The 24,279-nt window shown below is 38.4% G+C and overlaps 3 protein-coding genes and 1 long non-coding RNA gene across 6 annotated transcripts; 1 reads left to right on the top strand and 3 right to left on the bottom strand.

The window, feature by feature from the left end:
- Positions 1-157: 157 nt before the first annotated feature.
- Positions 158-563, bottom strand: LOC117216436. The gene has a single exon (XM_033463136.1). It carries the CDS (start codon positions 545-547, stop codon positions 158-160), a length of 390 nt encoding a protein of 129 aa, XP_033319027.1. The 5' UTR covers positions 548-563.
- Positions 564-2,113: 1,550 nt separating this feature from the next.
- On the bottom strand, positions 2,114-7,369 carry LOC117216627 (pre-mRNA-splicing factor ATP-dependent RNA helicase DHX16). Its single transcript, XM_033463500.1, has 11 exons — positions 6,770-7,369; positions 6,336-6,504; positions 6,008-6,249; positions 5,732-5,934; positions 5,354-5,649; positions 4,781-5,085; positions 4,246-4,403; positions 3,883-4,156; positions 3,064-3,605; positions 2,572-2,748; positions 2,114-2,452 (listed from the first exon to the last, which is right to left on the bottom strand). Exons 1-11 carry the CDS (start codon positions 6,930-6,932, stop codon positions 2,321-2,323), a joined length of 2,661 nt encoding a protein of 886 aa, XP_033319391.1. The 5' UTR covers positions 6,933-7,369; the 3' UTR covers positions 2,114-2,320.
- A 311-nt stretch (positions 7,370-7,680) lies between these two features.
- On the bottom strand, positions 7,681-23,196 carry LOC117216628 (F-box/LRR-repeat protein 2). 3 transcript variants are annotated; one of them, XM_033463502.1, is made up of 9 exons: positions 23,065-23,196; positions 17,312-17,545; positions 17,036-17,103; positions 16,608-16,737; positions 15,843-16,304; positions 14,963-15,154; positions 14,777-14,878; positions 14,175-14,390; positions 7,681-13,598 (listed from the first exon to the last, which is right to left on the bottom strand). In XM_033463502.1, the coding sequence occupies exons 1-9, from the start codon at positions 23,092-23,094 to the stop codon at positions 13,491-13,493; spliced, it is 1,542 nt and encodes a 513-aa protein (XP_033319393.1). In that variant the 5' UTR covers positions 23,095-23,196; the 3' UTR covers positions 7,681-13,490. The 3 variants fall into 3 exon arrangements, with proteins under 3 accessions (XP_033319393.1, XP_033319394.1, XP_033319395.1); XM_033463503.1 differs by lacking the exon at positions 23,065-23,196 and adding an exon at positions 18,523-18,754; XM_033463504.1 differs by lacking the exon at positions 17,312-17,545.
- Positions 22,014-23,195, top strand: LOC117216632. The gene is made up of 2 exons (XR_004489395.1): positions 22,014-22,130; positions 22,514-23,195. It is a non-coding gene; the product is annotated as an uncharacterized LOC117216632 (long non-coding RNA).
- Positions 23,197-24,279: the final 1,083 nt, after the last annotated feature.

Here is a 24,279-nt window from a genome sequence, read left to right as displayed (position 1 = left end):
TCTTCTTCGAGGAAGAATCTCCTCGAGGAGAGATAAGACACGCTGAGATAAATTCTTATATTAACAAACATTGAATTTTAAATTAAATTTTGAAACCGGTCATTTGAGTTAAATAATAAGATTAGTGTTAAATAATTGAAAATAATAATTGAAAAAACTATATAATAATGAAAATAATCATATACCCGATGCTTTTGTCGAATCTTCTTCGGATCGTAATCTCCTGCTCATCTATTGGTTTACAAGGCTCCTCGTCGAGCTTCCTGCTGAGGATTCTAATCGCTTTATGGTTGACCAGAAGCGTAAAGATCTTGCAACAGGAAAGAATGGACGCGATGAACATGTAGAAGCTGTCGCTTAACTCTTCCGCCGTTCTTACGTTCAGTATCACGTTCAGAAATTGCGAGATGCAGAAACTGCACAATAGAAAAATCACGAACGCCGTGTATGCAGCGTACAACAACTTTCCGTAGAATGTTCGACAAGACGGTGGTATCCAGCATCCACAGACGATTAATATATTAAAAGCTGGCTGCAGAATACTCATTTTCCACCCGGAAGGAATTTCTACAGGAGTTTGAAAAAGAAAGATAAGTCTATTATTATTATTATTATTATTATTAAGAATAATCTTCATTGATCGTGTCATTATTACAGTAGACCCTTGAACAACACGGAGATTGGAAACATTGACTAATTGTGTAATTAATATTTATGCAAATTCATATTTTCACGAGTGTGATTAAATAAATGGAAAACGATAAGCCAGGTAAACGATTGTTTTATTTGCTAGATATCATAATGGGCAATATATTTTGAATACTGTACGTATTTTTGCAAAGTGTACTCCAATGTGTATGTCTAATAATATCCTATTGTTAACCGTAAGTCTTGTTTTATATGCTACACTACATGTTAGAGAAAAGAAAATCGTATTAAGAAAGTTACAAGAAACAATTGCGAATCCTTTGATGCTGTACACGAGTATGTGATTAAGAATCAATGGCAAACTACACGTCTTCCTAAACCGAAATTATATTTGTTGGTTACTATTTCGTCGTTTAACAAAAACAATTCCAACCAAAACGCAATTGGCTGTTTATTTACTCTTCGATTTTTAAATAAAAACAATTCTATATAATCGCGTAGATAAAGATCTCAGAGAAATTTCATAAAACACTGGCCACTATAGGATTAGCTATATCTTTACAGAATGGTACCTATAGAAAGCTTTCTTTTCACAAGAAAGATATTGTCCACATTCGCCTACCTTGATATGCACGCACCGTATCATTATCGTAATGTCTATCGTATGTTACAATGCCATTTGCGAAGTTACATTTTTATGAATTTCTTCGGATAACCGCTTTACTTAGAACTCGAGTCTTTTATCATTTATTGTACACAAGCACAACATCGTTTGTACGAAATCGATTCGTTTATTTTGAGGAAGCTCCAACTTACGACAAATGAATAATAAAAATGATGCCAAATGAAAAAAGCTGGAAACACTTTGAGGAAACTTATTTCAGAAAATTCTTATTTTAGCTTTACGAATCAATCCTTAAATTTTCTTACATCTGTAGTCGAACACCCTGCACGCGAAGAATGATTCATAGTCCATGAAAATAGGAATGCAAAAGCATTCATGTTACAAAAATAGTATTTGTTCTGTGCTTTGTAATATAAATGAATTTATAGATAAATTTAAATAAATTGTAAAACATAATAATCTTGTGCCATTATTTCACATCTTATCCTCTAAGATAAGTATGCAGTGAATAAGTGAAAAGTTTAAAAACATAAGTACAAAATTTCTGCAATTCTAGGAATCTCTGAAACAAATAGAATAAGAAAGGTAAGTAAGGTTTCGGGCTAAGATTTTTGTTCCAAAATTGGGGATGTGTATCAGGGAGATATGATGTGTAAGGAAATGGCTAAATTTGCTTACCTTGTTTTCCTTACTTACCTTCCTTTCTGCATTCTTGCTATTTTCTTTAATTACCTTTATAAACGATTCTCGAATTGCAATTTGTATGTTATAATATTGTCCACTAATTTCTATTTACTTACCTTGGGGTGTGGAATATTAAAATGGAAGGAACGATTTATATTTAGTGTAAATTTTTATTAAAATAAAATGCATTTACAATAGAGTAACATAAATAGTACGATTTATTAGTTACAAACGCTTGTATAGTACATTGTGGCTAGGCTTGTTACTTTCTATATTATAAAAAATTGCATTCAAAATTCGGAGCTGTTTGTACAATTTTTTATACAAATAAAAAGATTCATGGTTATTTAATTATTAGGACCATTAGTAGGTTCCGTCTGGGTGCGATCGTCCTGCAACTTTCGGCATTTTTTTATTCGTAGAATCTTCTAGTTCTTTTGGTTTGTAATAATGAGGTGCTACCTCCAAAAGCCACTTGCTTTCGATCTCTGTCACCTGTATAATTACATAGAATTATATCTCTCTTTTTCAACTGCTTGAAACAATATTCATTTCACAAATGATTATAGACAAAGCAATTTTTAAGTTTCCGTATTTAAGTTTTAATTACTTACTTGTCTCATAAATTCCTTTGTAGTGAAAACCAACTCATGATAAAGTAACCAACGCGGCAGCTCTTGAAATAACGAGCTATTAGGGTGAATGGAAACCGTCTGATTATGTTTTGCAGTTTTATAGTGACCTCCTTTTGACAATCTTGCCACGTGATAGAAATATCCTGCTGTGATAGCCTGAAATGATAATAATATTACCAAAAATACTTTGTATTTAATATTACTACTTAATAATTGTAAAAACAAAAGATCTGATACCAATCATTCTGATTGGTTTGGTAGATCTAATATTAGTCAGGCAATATTTAAAATTTGTTTCAGCTACATGAAGAAGAGCTACAAAAAAGAAACAGACCAAAATGCAAATAGATTATTTAATCGAGTCCTCACTAAGATTTTGTTTCAATAAATGGAGTTCAAACAAATGGAGCTCTCTATTGTACAATGAAAAGAAACAAGACTGGCAAAGTACGTTAATCTGAACCCACTCACCTTCCTGATATTCAGCGTTTCCGTGATACCCGACACAAGTTCCATCTCGACTCGCTGCATCAATCCGACTAATTGCTCTCTAACATCTCTAGCTCTTTTCATTGATCGATGTTGAATGAAATTCTCGTAACACCAATGAGTACTAAAATCACTTTGCTGCCACTGATTGTACACGTTCAATAAAGTCAAATGATCGCCACCAGGCACATGGAAATTCTTTCGAGCCGTGTCTGCGTGAATGATCTTGTCCTTAGGCCTGTAGAATATGGCTCCGTTCACAGATAACATGGCAGCTATCGTGGCTACTTCCTCCGAGCAGCGATATTGTTCGCTAGCCAGCAACATCTTCGCCATCATAGGATCTAGCGGAAATTCAGCCATTCTTCGACCCAGTTTCGTTAATTCTCCGCGATGATTCAAAGCTCCCAACGCGTATAGCTGTTCTAAAGCTAAGACCAACGTTTCATGCGGCGGAGGATCCAGGAAGTCGAAATGGACTAAATCGTTTATTCCCAGAGCTTTCAGGGTCAGCACGGCATTTCCTGTCGTTTGATAATTTAATTAAACATAGAGAATTCACGGGACAAGTAGGCAAAATGACATTTCATGATAACTAGACTGTGAATTTTTATGGAAATTTATATTTTTATGGATATAAGTAAAGAAGTGGAATTTAAACAGAAATTCCTTTCATCTATTAAGAATTATAAAAAGTACTGTATTTTCTATATTATATGCATTCTACGCATTTTTACATCTTTAAATTTTGCATAAATGAAAATGCAAAAATTTTTAGTCTAGTGACAAAGTTATTCATACCTAGATTGATCCTCTGAATTTCAGGCACGGTATTGTCTTCGAGTTCGTGTTGGTAAGCCCAAGCTGTGTACAGTCGAAAGCACTTTCCTGGAGCTACTCTTCCAGCTCTGCCTGCTCTCTGATTCGCAGAAGCTTTGCTAATCGGCACGACCATTAAACTTTCCATGCCTGTTCGGGAATTAAAATTGTTCTGTTTCGCGAATCCAGGGTCTATCACGTACACTATGTTGTCTATCGTTAATGATGTCTCTGCTATGTTCGTAGCAAGAACAACCTGTACAATTAACAATTGGAAACATTAAAAGATAAATAGCAAAAGTGATACGTTTAACGAAGGAGAAATATACAATTTATTTTTCATACTTTTCTCGCTCCAAGCGGAGTGGGTTGAAATATTTTTGCTTGCATGTCGCTTGGAAGATTAGCATATACGGGTAGGATTAACAGTTCTCCTAATTTCGAACCTAGTCGCCTTACTCTTTCTTGCAACATTTCCTGACATGTTTCTATCTCGTCTTGACCTAGTAGAAATTTATTAAAAAGTAACAACAAATGACCAAACCAAAAAATATAATAGTGCTTAAATTTTTTAAGTACTTTAAATTTCAATAAGTCGAAGGTCTAGTTTGTCATTATCGTGAAACAGGTAGCGATTTTATTCTAGAAATACTCTCGAACCTTTTCATAAGGAGAAGAAATAGATCCAGCGAGCACAAAGAAAAGACACAATATTTCTTGCTAAATCTAGTTATTGTTCTTGTCATTAGGAGTGAGATTAAAGTAATATACTAATACTAATAGTAATAGGATTGAGTTAATTAAATTTAGGCGAAATAATTCTTTTGAAATTCCAGCAAAAGTTATTGTACTTGCTTGTAGAAGTATCTGATTGAAAAACCTGTTAGGAACACCAGTACATCGCCAGGTGGCTGAGTGGCGTGTATTTGAAGAATGGAGACTACGCAGGCGTCGATGTAATCCGCTTCTGGTGCTTTGGTATAATAAATATCAACGGGAAACCGGCGACCAGGTATCCGAAATATCGGTGCATCGTCGAAGAATTCACTAAATTTCGTAGCGTCTAACGTAGCGGACGAAATTAGGAGTTTTAGATCTGTTCGAAACCTTGTTATATCCTTTACTAAACCAAACAAGATATCCGTGTGCAAGGTACGTTCGTGTGCTTCGTCGATGATCATAACACTGAAAATAACGTTGTTTCGTTAAAGCAAATACGAAGACGTTTGTTAGTAACTAAGAATCAGTTTGAACAGTGTTGGCAAATCTAAATTTAATACATTCACCATGGAGCTGATTTCGATTAAGTTCCTATTCATACGAATTGTATTATTTTCGATTATGGGGAACAATGAAATATATAAATATAATTAACTATTACATTCCATAAAATATGATATGTATTGTATATCGTATATATTTATACATTTTCATTGTATGATGCCATTTATACCTGTAAGAAGCCAAATCTGGTTCGCTGAGAAATTCACGGTGCAGGGTACCATCGGTCATATATTTGATACGAGTACGATGAGAGGTGCAATCCTCGAAACGAATCGCGTAACCCACTTCATTTCCCAATTTAACAGCCATTTCGTGAGCAACTCTCGCAGCAACAGACATGGCAGCTACCCTTCTTGGCTGCGTACAGCCAATAATTTTATTATTCTCCGCGAATCCAGCTTCGTATAGATATTGAGGAATTTGCGTAGTTTTCCCTGAACCCGTTTCTCCTTCGATTATCAGCACCTAAATCGAATTAAATCGCAAGATAGCAATCAATGCTTATCTTATATAATTTAAGTTTGATTTAACGAATTCTGTAAAGTACTTGATGGTCTTTGATAGCCTGAATGAGATCATTTCTAAAGGGATAGATCGGTAAACTCCTTTTTGTCTCCTGTATAGTCTGTAACGCCTTTACTTGCGGAGGAGGACTATCCTCGCGTTTCCTGTTCTTCTCACTGCCAGGCATACGTAACGCTTGAACGAACTCCACTTCATCTTCCAGCAGAAGATCGTAGTCCTGTTGTGCTGAAATTAATAGAAATTAGTAAAAAATAAGATACGAACATTTTAACACGTATCGACATTGAATACCGTGTACCTTTTCTGTCTTTTGCGCCAAATCGAAAGACAGCAGAAGACATCTGATCAGATTCCCATTTGCTTTGCTCGGATTGTGGCGGTTCGTTATCGGGAACTTCCAATTCTGGTGCCACTTTTCCCTTTTCCAAAGGCATATAGTAACGTTGCAACCTTTCAAGTTCTCTGGCTTTCTCATGTTCTTTGGCTAACTGAAGCAACTGCTTTTTATGCTCCCGCTCTTTCCTTTCCCGTTCTGTTAATCTGACATTAAAAAAAAAGATGTTAATAGATTATGTAATTGTGCAATTACTTTGTGTAATTATTGTGTTGTATTAATAAGAAATTACATTTCCTCCTCAAACAGATATTCATCGTCAATTATATCAGCTTCCAATTCAGCCACCTTATCCTCTTTACGTTTCTCCAAGTATTTCCTACGAGACTCAACACGCAGTTTGGGTACCAATTTCTCTCGCATGTCTGTTTCCATAATTTTGAGTCTCTTGGCAGCCTCAGCTGGTTTTACAAAAAAGTATTATTCATTATTAACACTTAATAGTGTCATTAATAATAATACTAATACACATTGATATTTAAATGTAACTAATTACAATATATTACTTAATTATGGCACAATATGTACAGATTAAGTATAATAATGATAATAAATTGTTTATAAGTCTTGTCAAATGTATTTATTGTACCAAATATTTTTATTGAATATTTTTATAAAGTTTGTAATTGTTTCTAAAGCATAAGATTATAAAGGATCATAGTCTACCTGCACCTGAACCAGCTGGCATAGCCACCTTTCGTATTTTACTTTCATCCTTTGCTTTCAGTCGATTAGCAAACTCGTCTCTTTCTTTAATATCTTTCTTACGTCTTTCCTCCTCACTATCACTGTCCTCACTCGAGGATTCCTTTTTTCTGTATTTGCTCATTGTGTATTTGGAATCACCAGCAGGTTATATTTACCTTTTATCAATCAACACGGTACACGACCGTGTCAAATAATGACAAGAAAGCTGTATAAACCACCGTAATATTATTTTCTTTTCCTTACTTCGATATCACTGATTTTTTCGAACGTAAGTAACATACAATATCTGTCATTTTATTGGAATAACAAATATTAGAATATAAATATAGGGAGCAAAACAAAATGCTCCAGGTTAGGTTCCCTTAACCTCTTTGGTTTCTACGTGAAAAGGACTCTATGCCTTTTAATGTTCATTCATTTCACTTCATTCATGAAAGAATAACATAATTTGTACGATCATCACAGAGAAGAACGATAAAAACTTATCAACCGCAATTTAAACGATCAACTATTTTTTGTGAATCAAATAACTGACAAACTGACTCGCAGCCATGCGACTGTACGAATCGTACAAATGGATTACGTTGCCAAGCAACGCGTGCGAAGTCACGTGACATACAGCATGCGTAAATTCATTCAATAAAAAAGTACGCGCGCTATTTCATTCATCGTTCTTTTGATTCTCCTAGTTATGCTTTTCTCCAATTTTTTTTCTTTTTTCTTTATAATCACACGCATTTATCTAATATATTTATTTATGATCGTTGTATAATATATAGTGTAAAATATTGAGAATGCATTGAAAATTTATTAAAAAAGATGAACGTAAACGGGTAACGTTTTACATAACATAAACAAAGCCGACGAAGTTTGTTCATTTAAAATTTATTTCTAGAAGAAATACGTCATTGCGGTAATATATATATGTTATATGTTATTCAGAAGCCAAAAATATTCTCCGTAACGGGAACAGTTTCGATCGATTCCAAATGTGTATCGATTCTCCGACCATAATATAGCCCACGTGAAGAATGACAAGACAGCGCACACTAAACAGAGCCGATCGTTGTCTCGAATATACTTTTTATTATACATACATTAATGAAAATATATACATGGTAGACTGTAGCTTGTCGAAGCAGCGAAATGTCAATGTATAATCAGCTACAGTATTCGCACACGAATTTCCGTGTAACAATTACTGTTCTTTTTTTTTTTTTTTTTCGATACACTATCGCGACGTTCCCTTACTTTTCTTCTTGATTAAAGGCAGAGATCGTCGTGACTTTAGGAGGCACGTATAGGCCGACACGTGTAGACCATTAAATACGTTACGCTCTTATCTTTAAGAATTTGTTTTTTCAACCGTGAACCGAATGGATCTCGATCGTGATCGAGTTTCTTTTTTGTTTTATATATAGTACTATACTACTATATATATACCCATATATATATATACATATATGTATGTATATATACATAGTGCTATAGTACTATAGTATTTGATACTTTCGCTGGCTTCGATTAACATCTGAATTCTTTATCTCTCTCGTTCACACCCTCTCTTTCTCTCATTCTTTCTCTCGAATCTCACGTTTCTTTCCTATTCTACAGCACAGCCAAACACTTGCTCGATCACTCGCCTTCAAAAGCTTCGTTTTATCTTCTTTTCACCCCTCCTCTTCCCTCTTCCTGTTCGTTTCTCTCTTTCGCACCACTCTTTTCAACCGTCGTTACAACACGATCTCTTTCTTACGGCGACGTATTGTGTACTATTATACCAATAGACTACACACTGCCATCGGTGAACAATTCTTTTTCCCTTCCTCTTCTTCGTGTTCCCTTTTGTTTCTTCTTTTCAATGTTTCGTTCGTTTATTACGATAATCTTCGATTTCAAACGCGAATGAATACCAACGTACATCGCTTTCGAAAATCGACCACGATTTCCTAATGCACGACCAACAGGATTCCCGACAGGCTCTTACGTCTCGTAATGTTTCCACGTAACGGGACTCGATTCTATTATATTCAACATGCAATTTGTTGTACTAACGATTCGTTCATTTCATAGAGTCGCGAATCGTTCGTAATCGATCATCAAGTCACCGAGTCTTGATCATCGATCACCAACCCATCGTTTACTAAAAATAACGTTTCCACGAGCGTTTACAATGACTAAGAAACTATACATTTTCCTCTCGATAGTTCTATCCGTTTGACTTTCTCTTTTTCCTTTGCCACGGACGATTTTGAACTGGTTTTCAATACGTTGAAGGAATATATATTAAGAAATCGTGCAACAGCGATGGACATTCAAATGTTTTTCCCCGTTTTCTACGCCAAATCGAACCAGCCGTACGTATAATTTACAATCTTATTAAATGCCGTGTAACGGGTTAACCGATGCGAATAATTTAATAGCCTCATCGTATCGAGACTAGGTTTTCTACCTGTAACATCGTAAAAATGCATAAACGTTCGCGTGTATAATGTATAATATCGTATAACACGGAGAAAGAAGGTTAAAACGTATTCGACGTTCTTGAGATCTGGCGGTTCTTTTCGATTCTAAGTTTCGAAAATTGCAGCACGGGAATTGTTTCACGGGAAACGTTGAGAAATACTTAACGCTTCGAACGGTATTCAAAATATACAAGTTTCCGGCTAACTTTGACTATTTACACGGATCACGATATCGCTATGCCAAGAATTTCATAAAAGAAAATATTTCGATCTTTCGTGGTTTCTTCGAGTCTGCTCCAAGTATTTAATTTTTCGATACTAAAAGAGATTTCAGGTGTATCAAAATCGTTGATACACCGAATGTCCATCGTTAAATAATTGCGCGTGGGTGCACGGCTGTCGGGCGCTCGACGAGTTTCGTTTCAGCCAAAGAGAGAGAGAGAGAAAGAGAGAGACCCTCGAAAATTCTTAGTGGCTGGCACATATGAGAGTCTTTTGTTTCGTTTCATTATTATTAGTTTTTAAATCTTGTACATCCTCCGCCACACAGTAATTCTTCGTGGAATTTCGACTACGTGATTATATAATTTACAAGTTTTGCGGCGGTTCAGGCACTGCGATTGACTTCATATTTTGAGCCGAACTCGATCGAACGAGGCGCCAGGCGACAGTCGTGCGTACGTTCGCGTGTTATTTTTTCACGATTAATCGAATATGCGGAAAATTTCAACTAAGTTCGTGGACGAAACAACGCAACAGATTCCTTCAACGAGACCCGCGAGAGGTTGGAGAAAGTTTCACGAGTGATGGATATAGAGTGGTGTTATTGTTCGTTCGTCCTTTCGCGTTGAAGCCTATCCTGCTGATTCCCCTTCGTGCATCGTTTAATCGCTAAAAAAAAAAAAAAAAAGAAAAAAAAGAAGAAAAAAATTAATGATTCGATTCCGAACGACACATTACGATGATCACGTTATTTCTCACTAAGGATGACATGCAGCGTATAAAACATATCATATCTATATATTTATTTTTTTACTGAATTTTTTCCCTTTTTTGTTAATATATATATATATACCTCTTGTATATTTGCATTTATATATATATATATATATATAGTTCCTTCATCCGGTATTCTGTTTACACGCTATATATTAAATATATATGCGGTGTACGTTCTTACGCGCTAACAAGGATTAACAATCATCTATACGATTCTTTTATTCGACGCAACGACACGCGATTCACGTACATGGCTGGCTCCTCGAAATTCGTCGAAACAACGGGAAGAAGAAAAATAGAGTGCGTCACGTGGCGATTCTATTGTATATTTTGGGATGGACCATCGTACTTGTTCCTTTTCATATAAGTTCGTTTTGTCTCAATAATCGAACATTCCGTCAATTCAGGCAACGCGAAAACCTTCATCGTCATAGCAATCAGACATCCTGGCTACCAATGCGAGAAAAATACGAACGTTTGACTGTCGTTTCCGCGTTGTTTCCAGCTGTTGGAATTAAAAGTTGAATGTTCTGTCATGAGAACTTTCTCATAATCGAAAAAAGCTCCTTTCCTCTTCTTTGTTCTATTACTCACGCGACACGAAGACGTGATCAAAATTTTCTTCGCCAGTTAATTGTTATTATGTATACGCTTTGCCATCCTGAACCTCATACTTCCAAACGACAAATATCCTATCAAATGTTAATCTCGATCTTTCTTCCTCTTCTTTTTTTTTTTCCAACGAACGGGAACAAATACATCTTTGTTTCGTGTACCGTTCTATTCTGTCCTCTTTTTATATTCCTATTTTGTTTTATTCCGAATTAGTCCGACTCTTTCTCGTTCTTTCTTCATATGTTATATAGCTATATGTACTCACGATTCGAAGATCGCGAAGCAAACAAATTTCTTAGTACTGGCACGTCCACGACGTATGGTCACGGGAACGTGCGTAATACGTCCACGGTACTCGTACTGCCACCATACCATAAAACTAAGCTTAAAAAGTAAGAATCCGCCAGCGAGTGGATCGCTGGGCCCAAGTGAATCGGGTTATTCAACGTATCAACGTTTTGATTCGTTTTCTCAGTCTGTGCTCTCCTAGTCCATGACGAATTAAAATACGAACAAAATAATAATAAAACGAAAGGAGATGAAAAAAAAAGAAAATAAAAAGCTGTATATATGAATGTTTGGGTCGTTAGGAGGTGGAACATAGTACATTAGAGACTCAATAAGCGCGACTCGCGAACAGAACCAGTTGTCCGTGTATTTAGCCGTTCGTCTGCGAGTTCTTGTAAAATGTATCATAAACGTGCTACCAACGGACGCCAACAGTAATTAGATGGGAGCTTCGAACACGACAGACCATCGCATCTTTGTCTTTCTTTCCCTCCTGTCTTCTTCTTCCTTTTCTTTCTTGTCGTTTTCTCTTCGGTTCTTCTCTAAGAAGAAGCGAAGTCAACAACCGTGCCGGATTCATCTAAGTTTCACGTTTCCGTTCTCGTTAGGTGTGTTAAATCTCGCGATGTGCACGCCGGTCTCATTAAAAGGAAAAGAAAGAAATTCGTAGGTGTCGCAGTTACCAGTCGCGTGTGCGAGATCGAGAATTTCGGTTTTGGTAGACAGAAACACGTATCGTCCGTTTTCACGAACAATGTGTATATATTTAGTTTAAAACGAACGACGGTACACGGGTCGATCTATGGTTTCGCGGTGAGATTCAAACAACCCGCGATCATCTCTACGATTCTCGCGTGTCTTCTCTTTTCTCTCTGTCTCTCTCTGTTTTTTGGTAGTTTCGTGTCTTTTCTATTTTTTTCTCTTTTTTAAACCATTTTTTTTTCTTCGTCGAGTTTTCTTTGTGTTCTTTTTTTTTTCTTTTTCTTCTTTTTCTTTATCAATAACTTTATAATAGGCAGTGTTCGTTTGAGAAACTGCTACAGCAACACGCACACACGCATACACATGCACGTACGAAAGCGTGCGCTCACATACACACGCGCACGCAGCACGCACACATACACACACGCACACACAAAGATACGAATCTTCGATAGAAATTGAATGTCTAGAATAATAGCACGGCTTTTATACGCAGCTTGAAACACGTTTTAACGCGACGTCGTTTTCCATTCCCTCCTTCGCATCATTCCTTTTTCTTTTCGTTCCCCTTTTCGAGTTCGAGAAAAGATCACTGGACGCATGCTGTATACCGTTACCACCCGGAACGGATTGCGCGTACATTTTTCTTTGACGATTAACGTTTAGCAGAAGAGAGAATGCGTCGTACTAAAAAAATATATGTATATATGTATATATGTATGTATATAATACATATACGTATGTATATATGCTTATCGTTTTGTTTCACGTGGAACATCGGACCGCGAAAATTTCAGGCTCTCGATCGATACGTACGATCGCGTTTGCCCGTATAGGAGCGGACCGTGTCGCTTGGATAAAAAGATTGCCCGCTCTATCGCACGCGTCGTCATCGTCCTCTTCGTCGTCCACAATGTTATTAACGTCTTTGTCCTTTGTCGTCCCGTTTCCTTTCTTTTTTCTTTTTTTTTCTGTTTTGTTCGTTTCTTACTTTCTCGAAAAATCGATGCTCTACAAGTGTGAAATCTGGGAACGAAACGACCGCCGACAAAATCCAAGAATATCTTTTCCTCTCCTTCGCTGAATGGTCTTACGCGCGTGATGAAACGACGGCGATTATTAGCAAAGCACGTACTATCGAAACTCAATAGAGTTCCAGTAGAAACGATATCATTGTACACCGTTGTACAGTGTCGAACAGCGGTGATAGAAACAGTTTTATAGTGAGCGGTAGTAGCAGCGACACATTAGTAACAATTGCAGCAGCAGCTGGTGGTTGTGTGTGTGTGTGTGTGTGTGTGTGTGTGTGTGTGTGTGTGTGTGTGAGTATGTGTGTGTGTGTGTGTATCAGTTAGGTGACGGTGACGTACTGTCCTTTTGTACTTGTTGCGTGTGTTGCGAGTCGAATTGGTATATCTGTCGAAGGAATCGCGATTTCATTCCCGACGAGGCTTGTTCTCACTGTTGACGAATGGCAACCAGAGTCTCGGTCTGGCAACCGGAAGAGAGAAGGTCCCACGATCGCCGTGTATCGGCGATCATCGAAGTTACAAGTCCACCGGTAGCGTGGTACATCGGACGATTTGCATCAGAGTCATTTTTATGCGAAATCACAGAATGACGCAGCATCGGCAGTATCGCTGTCGTGACGCTCCCGCACTTGGCGGCGGTGTCACTGGAGCGAAGTACGCGTGGACTTTAATGTTGGGCAAATGTGCCTGAAACAGAACGAATCAAATTGTTTTTTAATTTAAAACAAAAAACAATGGAGGAAGAAGCGAACAGAATCGTTCCGGGATTTCGGGAAAAATTGTTTGTTTGCTTTGTTAGTATTCACAGTTAGGCTATCCTGATTAAAATGCCCTACGTAGAATCTTTTCATTTTTATGGTATCATATTTGGAGACAAATTTTTGGAGTCAAACGAAAATTCAGCTGAACAATAAGAAATTTAATACGCTTGGACCTAATCAATTGATATGTAAGTACCGTAATAAATATAATAATAAATGATACTTTTAGTAGATACTACATATACTTGAAACTCTCTGTGTTTTTTATCTTTTAAGTAAAATTCGATTGCACGAAGAGAAACAAAGACGAAACGAAAATGCTTTTTTATGTTTCAATTAATAGGTAGAGCATTTTAACTAAGAAAAGAAGTAAAGATTTCACCAGTTTGAAGATAATCCTTGATTATATGACATTTTATCTATATCGAGTCGAAGGACGTTCAACACTCCATAAGCGAAATATTATTTTCGAGGATGAAATTAGGGACGTATGATACGGTACTCTGAGTCTACGTATGCCAGCTCTGGTGATCAGTTGACAGTCATAAAGCTCGATGCGCTTGAGATTGTGGCAGGCCTGTAGAAGATGATCGAGGCTAGCATCTGTGATGAGGGGACAATTGTCCAATTCCAACACCGCCAGATGTTCCGCTGCGCACGGCGAAATGGCCAACTGTCGGATGCCATCGTCGGTGATCAATTCACAGTGAGACAAACTCTGCGTAAAGAAAGTAACCGATCCGAGAAATTAGTCATTTGCATCCAAAACTATTTCTTTTATCAAGTTCAATCTGCGTCCTCGTTGAAGCAATAACCGGGAGCTTTTTGTTGCTTGTCGTTGCTGCATTTTGCAAACAATATTCAACAGATATCATTTTAAAAAGTTTTATTCATACCGAGGCAACGAACGTTTGGATTTTATTTCGGCTTCTTCTCTTTCTTTGGTCCTTACTTTACTTCGAAAGGTAATAACCAGCAGCTTTTGTTACTGGCGACAAAAAGGCGAAGAAACATAGAGAAACGTTAGGTGATTTTTTCAAGAAACATGGAGCATCGACGTTGCTTCGACGAGAACACAGCTTAAGGTTGTTCAAATCCGCTTACCAGTTTCTCCAACCCTGGACAGCCCATGGCCAGGTGAACGAGGGTGATGTCTGTTATTAAAACGCACTCTTCCAGGTCCATCTTCTCTAGTAATCTGCAATTCTGAAATAACGAAGAAAACGTGTCTTCCAGATATCACGTGTGTGTTTGGAATCACAGTGAATTCAGTCACGTTGATCAACTCACTTTGGCGAGAGCTTGAAAGCCCGTGTCGGTGAAATGAGTGCAAGCCACGCATTCGAGCACGCTAAGGAGTGGACAGTGTTCCGCCAGCGTGACCAAAGACGCGTCCGTTAGATTAGGACAATTCGACAGGCAAACATAATGTAATCGTGGACATCGTTCACTGAGTTCTCTGACTGCGTCATCCGTTATATTCTGCAACGAATCCGTTATCATGAATCACACGCCAAATAGAAGATAGCTTTCCAAATAGATTCGGCGTCGCAAGAAAGAAAACGTTCGATCAAATATTTCAACTAGAAACAATTTCTAGATTTCATCGGTTTGATATTCATTACGACGCCCAATCCGTAATCTTTACACTCGTATGCTTGGCCTTGTTATTCGATCGTAATTTCTGATTAACCGGGAATTTCATAATACGCGCGATAGATGTAGACTACGGTTAGATGATGTATCTGTTTTGACGAGTTGTTGTTCCGACAAATTCTTCAGAGCAAGCAAATACATATGTAGAGTAATTAGAATAAAGTATTTGCACACAACCTTAATAGATTCTACATTTTAACTTTCATAGTATCAAATTAGTATACATAATTATATGAAAATATTTGTAAATGGTCCGGAAAATTAATGTACTTGGATCTAATTAATCAGTACGTAAATATTATAATAAATACAATCACGTGCAAATATTTTTTGCCGTCGATGAGTGTACACATTTCGGTCTTTGGATATCTTGTTCGTCGGAACACGCGTCTACTGTGATCATAGCTTTAGAAACGATCTAGAAAATATCCAGGTGACCGTAATATCGAGTCCCTGTTGGCAAATCATACGAGCGCTAAAACATGGAAGTTACGTTAATTGCATTTGCAAGTACCCTGCATTCGTGCAAATTGATCGCTTCCAAATTGTGGCAGTAGCGGGCGAGACATTTGACAGCCCTGTCTGTTAACTGTCGGCAGCCTTTGCATAGAAAGCTACGGAGTTCCGGACAACCTCTCGCCAACGCTTCGACTCCCTTGTCGGTAAGTAACTCACACCAGGACAGATTGATGTGAGTGAGAAGCGGACAACCATTCGAGAGATCCTTCAGGGATATGTCCGTTATCTCGGGACACGAGTCCAAGTTTAGTCGTTGAAGTTTCGAACAGTGGCTGCTTAGGGCGGCGCAGGTAGTGTCCGAGATCTTTTTACATTGGCTAAGATTCAGTTCCTCGATATTGGTGCAGGACTGAGCCAACGTGCGCATCGAATTGTTGCCGATGCTCTGGCATCCCCTGAGAGACAGCTGCTTTAGGAAACCGCCGCATCGTCTCGATATATTTTCTATAACTGGTCCCTGCGTTTCGAACGTTCTAGTTAGTTTTGCAACGAATGAACGATCTTCGAGAAAGATTTTTCTCTGGGCGATCAACGCGTTGCTTACCACCTTAATGAAAAGGTTTTCAACTCGGATCTCGAAGAGATTCGGTAATACGCGCTGGATCAACTGTATTTAAAGATTCATAGTAAAATCGAGTTCGGTAAGTTTACAGTTCGACGTAACATCGTTCATCTTTTTGCCATACGCTGAAACGAAGGCAGAGAGAAATGGCGAAAAACTTGGCCGAGTGGTAAACAACGCGTCGAAGGTTCGATTTACCTCCACGTCTCGTTGGAAATCGAAGAGATCGATTCTTTGCCAATTGGATCCGTCGAGCGCCAACACGTTCCAGGCTTTGCTTACTTGCGCGCACCGGCATAGCGATACCACGTCGAGATACGAAAGAATTCTGCCAATAGTACGTACGGTAATTATGTTACACGTTTCCCGGTCTGACTATTCTTTCGAAAAGAAACTCACGGCACCATCAAGAAGGAAATATAACAACGATAATAATAATAAAATAATAATAATAATAATAACAATAATAATAATAATAATGATAATAATAATAACAACAACAACAACAGCGATGAAAATAAAAGAAAATAAGAAAAGAGGAGAGTCGTTTAAGCAAAGTAGGTCGACGAAAAAAGAAAAAAAAAAAAAAAGAACAACTGATACAGGTGTTATACGTGTTACGATACCTAAGCAGCAATTCTTTTGGCAGTTTCTTATTAATCTGCGCCTCGTCGTCATGAAACACCCATGTTAGCTGGAACCAAAAAAAAAAAGAAACAGACCCGAATAAATTCACCTCGAGACAATTGTGAGATCGTTTCGTTGGGGATTTAGCGGAAGATGAGATCGAGCCCGCGGTAACGCGAACACGAGTTTCATTTTCAAAGGACACAACAGCGTTTAGCAGATGATAACGCAAAGCGAGAACAAAGTGACATGCGTGAGAGTACAAGTTGACCAACCTGCATGTAAGACTGCTTCATGGTCGTTACAGGGTTGTTGTGAGTGTGCGATTGCGACGTATAATAACCGGCCTGATGATGGTAATGGTGATGATGTTGGTGATGATGATGATGATGGTGATACGATGGATGCTGTTGCCTCCACCATTGACCGCTTGCACCGGAATCCTCAACCGCTTGTACCCCTTGCCCGACCTGGCCCCCTCCTCCCACGCCCACGCGACTTACTTTTTTCTAGAACAATGATCATTATCATCGATCATGGAAATCCTTCGCTTTTTACGTAAATCCTTATCCTACTAATATCAATCGTTATAAATTAAGCGCGTTCCCTTCTTGTTACAATCTTTCTCTCTTATAATTTTGTATGTCTGTCACGTGTATTAGATACGTTTTTCATTTATCATGTTCGTGTAGGAAGACGACGCGGGAACAACTAGCGAAATGTTTCGTTGATTTCCTAATTTTTATACCAGTTCGTAGCGACATAGTTGAAAAAGAGAACGACCTGCTAGATTTAAAATTATAAGAGTTTCCAAAATACGCGATAAGCCCGCAAAGTTTCGTAAGAAATTATCTAATGCTATGACAATCAATACTTTTGATATACGAGAATTTTCTTTAAATGAAATTGATCGATAATGAAATTTTCCTAAATGATAATATATGCGATTCGTCGTATCGCGCTCCTGTCTTTTGTCTATGTTCTTTCTACGTTCTATAGTTCCTTAAAACTCGATACTCTCGTAAATTTTCAAGATTGTACGTAACACAGAGGATTAATTCTTATTAACGTTCTCTCTCGACCAAGTTAAGTAGAAATCAGAGCGGTGCATTGAACCGCCGCGTTCATTGATTTTTGAGGTATGGCTAATAAATAGTTAATAGCACAGCGACGTGAGTTAAAAATGATACCCTTATTCCGACTTCTAAGCCAGCAATCCGAGAGAACGGAACGGTCGCGAGATCAATACGCGATCCGTTTTATCGATCCTTCTATAAATAACGTTTCGCAGTTTCGAATCTTCTAACGTGAATACAAAATAAATGCAAATCGGCTAAACAAGAATTCAATTCTAGAACACCGCTCTTGACATGCTAACAACTTCGTTTAACGTTTCAGAAGCAATGTGGAGGGATGAAACGAAAAGGAAATCGACCTGTGGATCGAAGGCAGCGCAACAGTTTTCCGATAGGATTGCATTAATTACCTCCACTCCTCGTCGATTTGCACAAATCATCTGATAAATTAGTATGTACGTTGATCGTTGAATTTTCAATGGATTAGCGAAAACGCACTCGATGTCGACGTTCAAGAGGCCCAGTGCGCCTCGTGTTCGTCGATTGCGTCAAAAGGTATAGAAACTGGCGATGTTTCGTAAAACTATCTGAACGAGAAAGAAACGAACAATCAAGCACGGGCTGATTCTATGTGAGAAAATAAATCGAAAATATAGAATAATTAATAAATATAGAATTTTCTTAGACGAACCGAATTCAAAGATCGAAGATCACAGTCATGTCTTACTGAACAGAAGTTCTCTATACTAATCGAAAAGATAAGACAAATTTCCATGACTTCGAGGAAACGTATTTTATAACAGTGCAATAATTAAACTTGAATTCAAATATCATAAAATTGTAGAATATATGTAAGAAATCAGAATAAAAAATACTCTGAATTTCACTTCATAATTACAATGTGAAAAGATAGAATTCGATGATCTACAATAAATTGAAAAAAAAGTAACGTAAGTGAAACGTTGCCTCGTAAATGACGCATAAATTTTCTATTGTGCATGTAATGATAAAACAGAATTCTGCAGTGGGCGAGGAATGAATTATTACAATAGATTAAAAATTGAAATTTATACCTGTATTTCTATCGTATCAGTTTATATAAATGGCATGCAACGACGAAGAATCTCTAAGGTTCGCTCACCTACCACGTCACCTGTATGTGACCTTCGATGACCTTGCGATGTAGGTCACTGAACTCGTCCTAACATCTCAGTTAGCCCTTTAGCTCGCAATGCAGCATCGGGGTATCATGTATTTTTAACATGGATCAAATTCTGCACCCGATTAATATCTACGTACCTAATAACCATCTAATAATAATTACTTTTGACAAGGCTTTCTTGTTTGAGCAAATTGCTCAGACTCAAAAAAATTACATTTGCATTATTATCACACACACACACACACACGCGCGCGCGCGCGTACGCACGCTTCTTTTTTTGTGTTACCTTGCATTACTCAAATATATAAATCGTTGGAAAATAGAGAAACGCTCTTTTTCATTAATATGTTTACTATAACATTGGGTTGGAAATTGTATCAGGTGTGCAGAAGCGTCATGGAGTCGTTTTAGATTTCATGTATGAAAATAATTTATGAACGGAAGCATCTGTGGTACCAATTTTAGACGACGAAACAATCGTACATCGGTATAATACAGATACGTTTGACTTGAAAACAACAAAATATAGCATACAGTGACTCGCGAAAGTGTGTATTTGAATAATTATCGTGACAAACTTTTGTGCAACGAGACACGACTGGTTGCATCAGTAAAATTTGAAAGCAAGTTGGAAAGCATTTAATAAGAAATTAATATGTATCGTGAATAGTAATCTTAAATATATATAATAAGTGTTAAAACGAAGGCTTATCGATATTAAACGAATAATTAAACGTGACAATTTTGTAACATCTGTATACAATTTATAAATCTCAAATTTCTTTTAAATCTTCCTAATATGACTTTTGATATGATCGCGATAGTTGCGCCTGATTAGAATGTTTATCAAAATCTTTCGTAAGACACGCGGATTATATTTACGAGAGGTCGCTAGAGCTACGTTCGAAAACTTTCGTCAGTGCATAGGTTTATCAGTTTTACTATTTTTAGAGATCGATTTAATGATTTTGGAGTTAAAGCGTTAAGTACAAGGTTTGGTTCGTAAGCTCGCCTTTAACGATCGTTTTTGTATGCAATCCAAGCTACGGTTCTTTGCACGTGAGTTCGAAATTTCAAGAAGATTGTATCAGTCGCGGTGTAGAGAAATCGATCGACCATTCGATGGACATTCCCAATGTAACGTCATTCGCGAATACATCTGTCCGACGAATCCTTCCTGCGAAATCATTTCTTCGTTAAGAAACACGTTGCGTAAGCCGATACGAACATCGTATCGATTTATCGCCGTGTTTACACACGCGACCGCATTGTTCCCTTTGTTGTACGTAAACCAGATGTTTTTTAACATTCTCGTGATGTTCCTTCCTGATTTCAGGAGAAAGTGTACATCAAAATTCGAATGGTAATTCGATCGATTTTGCAAAGATTCCTTGTGCAACGCGGAGAGATCGACGAAATTAACGTGATCGCTGCGTCGGATCGCGGCATAATAAAACGCGATTTAATGATTGCGCTTCGGCGCCGACCATGTTTATTATCTAAGAGAGAACCGTTCCATTTGGATCTAGAGGAGATACAACGGGTGACTGCTGTTTCTAACGCTCAAGACCTCCGAACACACGAGGGAGGTCCAATTCTAAATCATCGCGAAATACACGCCATATCAATTAATTACGCGTCCGTACACGATGCTCGTGCAAGAGTATTTGGACACTCGTCGTAGAAAACTTTTATGCGTATATTGTACATACGACGTAAAACATTTTGAAATTTCGATTGTCATGATCGTAATGTGCTGGTCTGTGAAACCAAACTGATGATGGATATCAATGTTATAAGATATGTATTTACACGTTGCAAACACACGGTTCGCAAAAATCAACAAAATATTTGAACAGGTTTTCCAGGTTCTCAAATTTGATTTTCTCGAGAGTATATTCGTAAATTCATTATTCCTGGTCTTATTTTCAGCGACAGAATCTCCCTTCATTTAGGAATTGTACCGATTTCTAATTTAGAACAACGATGTACCTGTATATAGCGTGAAACATTGGTTGTCTTCTATACCTTGAAAACTAAAACCTAGCAACAGATTACAGATGTATAGGAAAAAGTTACATACTCAGAATCTTGACCCTGGCAAGATATTTAAAGGCCATGGAAGTCGGCCAGGTGTTCAACCCTATTCCGGATAATTAAAGCGATGATACATCCGTACACGACGATTTCCTCCAATTCCAAAGTTTCGATCACGAGGAGAATATTTGGATAGAAATGGACACAGCGGAGAAAACACGAGACACCGAACCAATGACTCGGCGGAGAAACATGGTTGAGATCACGAGGAAACGCAGGCCAACGTCGCAGATATCTCCGAATTGGAGACTCTGATCAGCAACGCGCGCCGTTTCTGTTTACACACGAGCCACGTTAGCCAGCCAGATAGACCACGGTCAGCCAGTTTCCCTCCAAATCTGCAAGGTTGCAACGTGCTTCTTGCAACAATCGAACAGCACCGCGTGGCGGACAGGCCACGTTCTTCTTCGCTACAAACGTACGGTGACAAAGGGAACGACGAAGACGACGTGGATGGATGCACGGATCCGTTCATCCGTGGCACTTCGACGCGGAACAAGGATCCGTGAGCGTAAAAGGCACCCACACAAATGAGACGCTGCACAGACGGATAGGAGGGGTGGTAAGAGAGAAGGGAGGGGAGGGCGGCTGGGAAGGTAGAGTGGGGAGGTAGGTAAAGACAAAGACGCGAAGAGACAGAAAACGGATTCGAAAATAAAGAGACGATTTTTCGTGACAATTGTTCGATTGTTTATCAGGCGAGGACAACGCTCATTCATATTCTAATAGCGTGTAACGATCGTCGAATGAGTAAGAGAGGTACGATGTGAGTGAGAAAAAAAAAAGAGAGGTAGCGAGGTACGAACCTCGTCGTTGACAACGACGATATTCTTCGAGTTTGTATAGGATACATCCATCGAAGATGGATCGAAGTAACCCACAACTGGCAGAACAGCACAGTTTGAGAGACTAATATCCGGATTGCGTATTCGACAACGACGATAACGACGATAACGACGACGACGACGACAACGACGACGACGACGACGACGACGACGACGACGATGACGACGACGACGACGACGACGACGACGACGACGACGACGACGACGACGACGACGATGGAACAAACGAGAAAGACAATGCGCGAAATGTGGGAACAAAACATTACACGAATGTAGATATGTACTGTTATCGTTTAGATGAGCGATTGCGATGACGACGATGACGAGGGTGACAACGGGCTCGACGAAGACGAAAACGAAGACGTAGAAATTGAAAGGGAACGAACCAAGGTACAGAAAGAAAGAAGAACAAAGGATGGAGTTGGCTGGTTGTTGGTTGGTCGATCAGAGAAATAGAGACGGTAAACGAGAAGGAGAAAAAGAGGCCGAGATAGAGACAGAGAGAGAGCAAGAGCGCGCGGTGATAGAGAGGTAAAGAGAAGGAAGGAGAGCGAGAAGGGAGATATACGCGAAATGGTAGCGATCAAAAAGTAAGAACTCCTTTAACTGTTCGTGAACGACGCATCGTCGAAATATGTTGTTCACCGTCGACTTTGATTGCTCACCGTCACGGCAAGAGGCCGAGAACCAACCGAGAAAACGTTGCCAAGCATTACGGAGGCCAGGGGAGCGGATCAGCTGTTCGCCTCGGCAATGACAACATTGGACACACGCACGACCCCCCCGTAGTGACTTTGACGCGCGTTTCATAGCCAGTCCGTTTACTGTCAGACGATGGATTGACTTACCTCGAGCCTGGTGCGCCCGGAGTGTATCATCCTTTTGCGTCGCGTTATTTTGCAAAGCTTACGGGAATACCCGCACGATTTTACAGAAAAAATGTCGCGGCCGAGCGAGTAGCTACGCTTCACGATAGAAATGGCCGAGTCTACTGAATATGAGACGTGCCGCCGTCACTGGTGGGGGTAAAGGACGACCGATGCATTTTCCCTTGGATCGAGATTCGTTCTACCTGATTGGTTCCTCTGACTCGACTTGGCGACAACGCAGCCAATCCTAAGCTTTCCAACCATTGTTTACACGCTTCTCATTGGATCGTTACTTTTGAGGGAGCGCGACGAAGACGTGCATCACCGATGCAACGATGCCAGAGACGCTCGCGTTGCATTTGCGAGGCATGTATTTATTCCATGCAACTACAAGATTATTGTTATCCTCTGAACATCGTTGTTATCGACCATCGGTAACATAACACCAAGCTACATACACTATCGACGTACAAAATAGATATGAAATCATTTACTAGCAAATGGATAACAAGTGAAAGCAGAAGAAATTCGGCACAAATGAATGTACATAGATATGTATTAAATATGTTTGAAAATATTGTTGACGGTAATCCTTTGTCGTAACGGTAGATTAACTTCATCGTAGTTAAACATAGTCGAAAGTGGAAGGGAATGTAAAAGATTGAGATTTCCGCTTGCTGTGAGTTGTATATGCTTCTATGCATTATGTTTTTTGAAAAAATCTCTGAAATTTTAATCAGAGATACATAATATATATCTGATAAAATTTCATAATTTCTTTTTATTTAAAATCGTCAATAATGACATTGTCAATCCTCTGTTACTTTAACTTATTAATTTCGATGCTTGCTCACGTTCTTTACACAATACTCTGGGTCTTTCAGATTCACTTCTCGAGTGATCCTGGATTTAGTGATTTCGTCACCAGAATATGCAATTATGCAAATAGCAACAAGCAGATCTCTTCTCTGGATCTTACTGCATACATGATTAGTTAAGATGATCAATGTTGCAATTGTTCAAAACCTAATGTGTTATAATTTAACTTCCTTCGTATGTCTTTTTTCTTATATACTTATATATGTATTTCTTTTTGTTTTCTTTGTTGTATACCTGTTACACGATATTGTAACTCGTTTTCTTCCTCGTACCATAGGTCTTGTTTCCGTGATTTGCTAAATAGATAATAAATAA

The sequence above is a fragment of the Bombus bifarius genome, unplaced genomic scaffold (assembly GCF_011952205.1).
Source record: "Bombus bifarius isolate JDL3187 unplaced genomic scaffold, Bbif_JDL3187 scf7180000010271, whole genome shotgun sequence".
NCBI lineage: Eukaryota > Metazoa > Arthropoda > Insecta > Hymenoptera > Apidae > Bombus > Bombus bifarius.
Note: the sequence above shows the minus strand (reverse complement) of the source record. Positions and strands in the feature narration are given on the sequence as shown.

Coding starts and splice junctions, on each gene's coding strand:
- LOC117216627 (XM_033463500.1), bottom strand. CDS start 6,932: ATGAGCAAATACAGAAAAAAGGAATCCTCGAGTGAGGACAGTGATAGT. Junction 3,606..3,882: donor AATTCAGAGGATCAATCTAG/GTATGAATAACT, acceptor ATCAAACGACAG/GAAATGCCGTGCTGACCCTG. Junction 2,749..3,063: donor AAACGCTGAATATCAGGAAG/GTGAGTGGGTTC, acceptor TTATCATTTCAG/GCTATCACAGCAGGATATTT.
- LOC117216436 (XM_033463136.1), bottom strand. CDS start 547: ATGAGTATTCTGCAGCCAGCTTTTAATATATTAATCGTCTGTGGATGC.
- LOC117216628 (XM_033463502.1), bottom strand. CDS start 23,094: ATGATACACTCCGGGCGCACCAGGCTCGAG. Junction 16,738..17,035: donor CCAAAAGAATTGCTGCTTAG/GTATCGTAACAC, acceptor TACTATTGGCAG/AATTCTTTCGTATCTCGACG. Junction 16,305..16,607: donor ATTTCCAACGAGACGTGGAG/GTAAATCGAACC, acceptor TTCGAAACGCAG/GGACCAGTTATAGAAAATAT.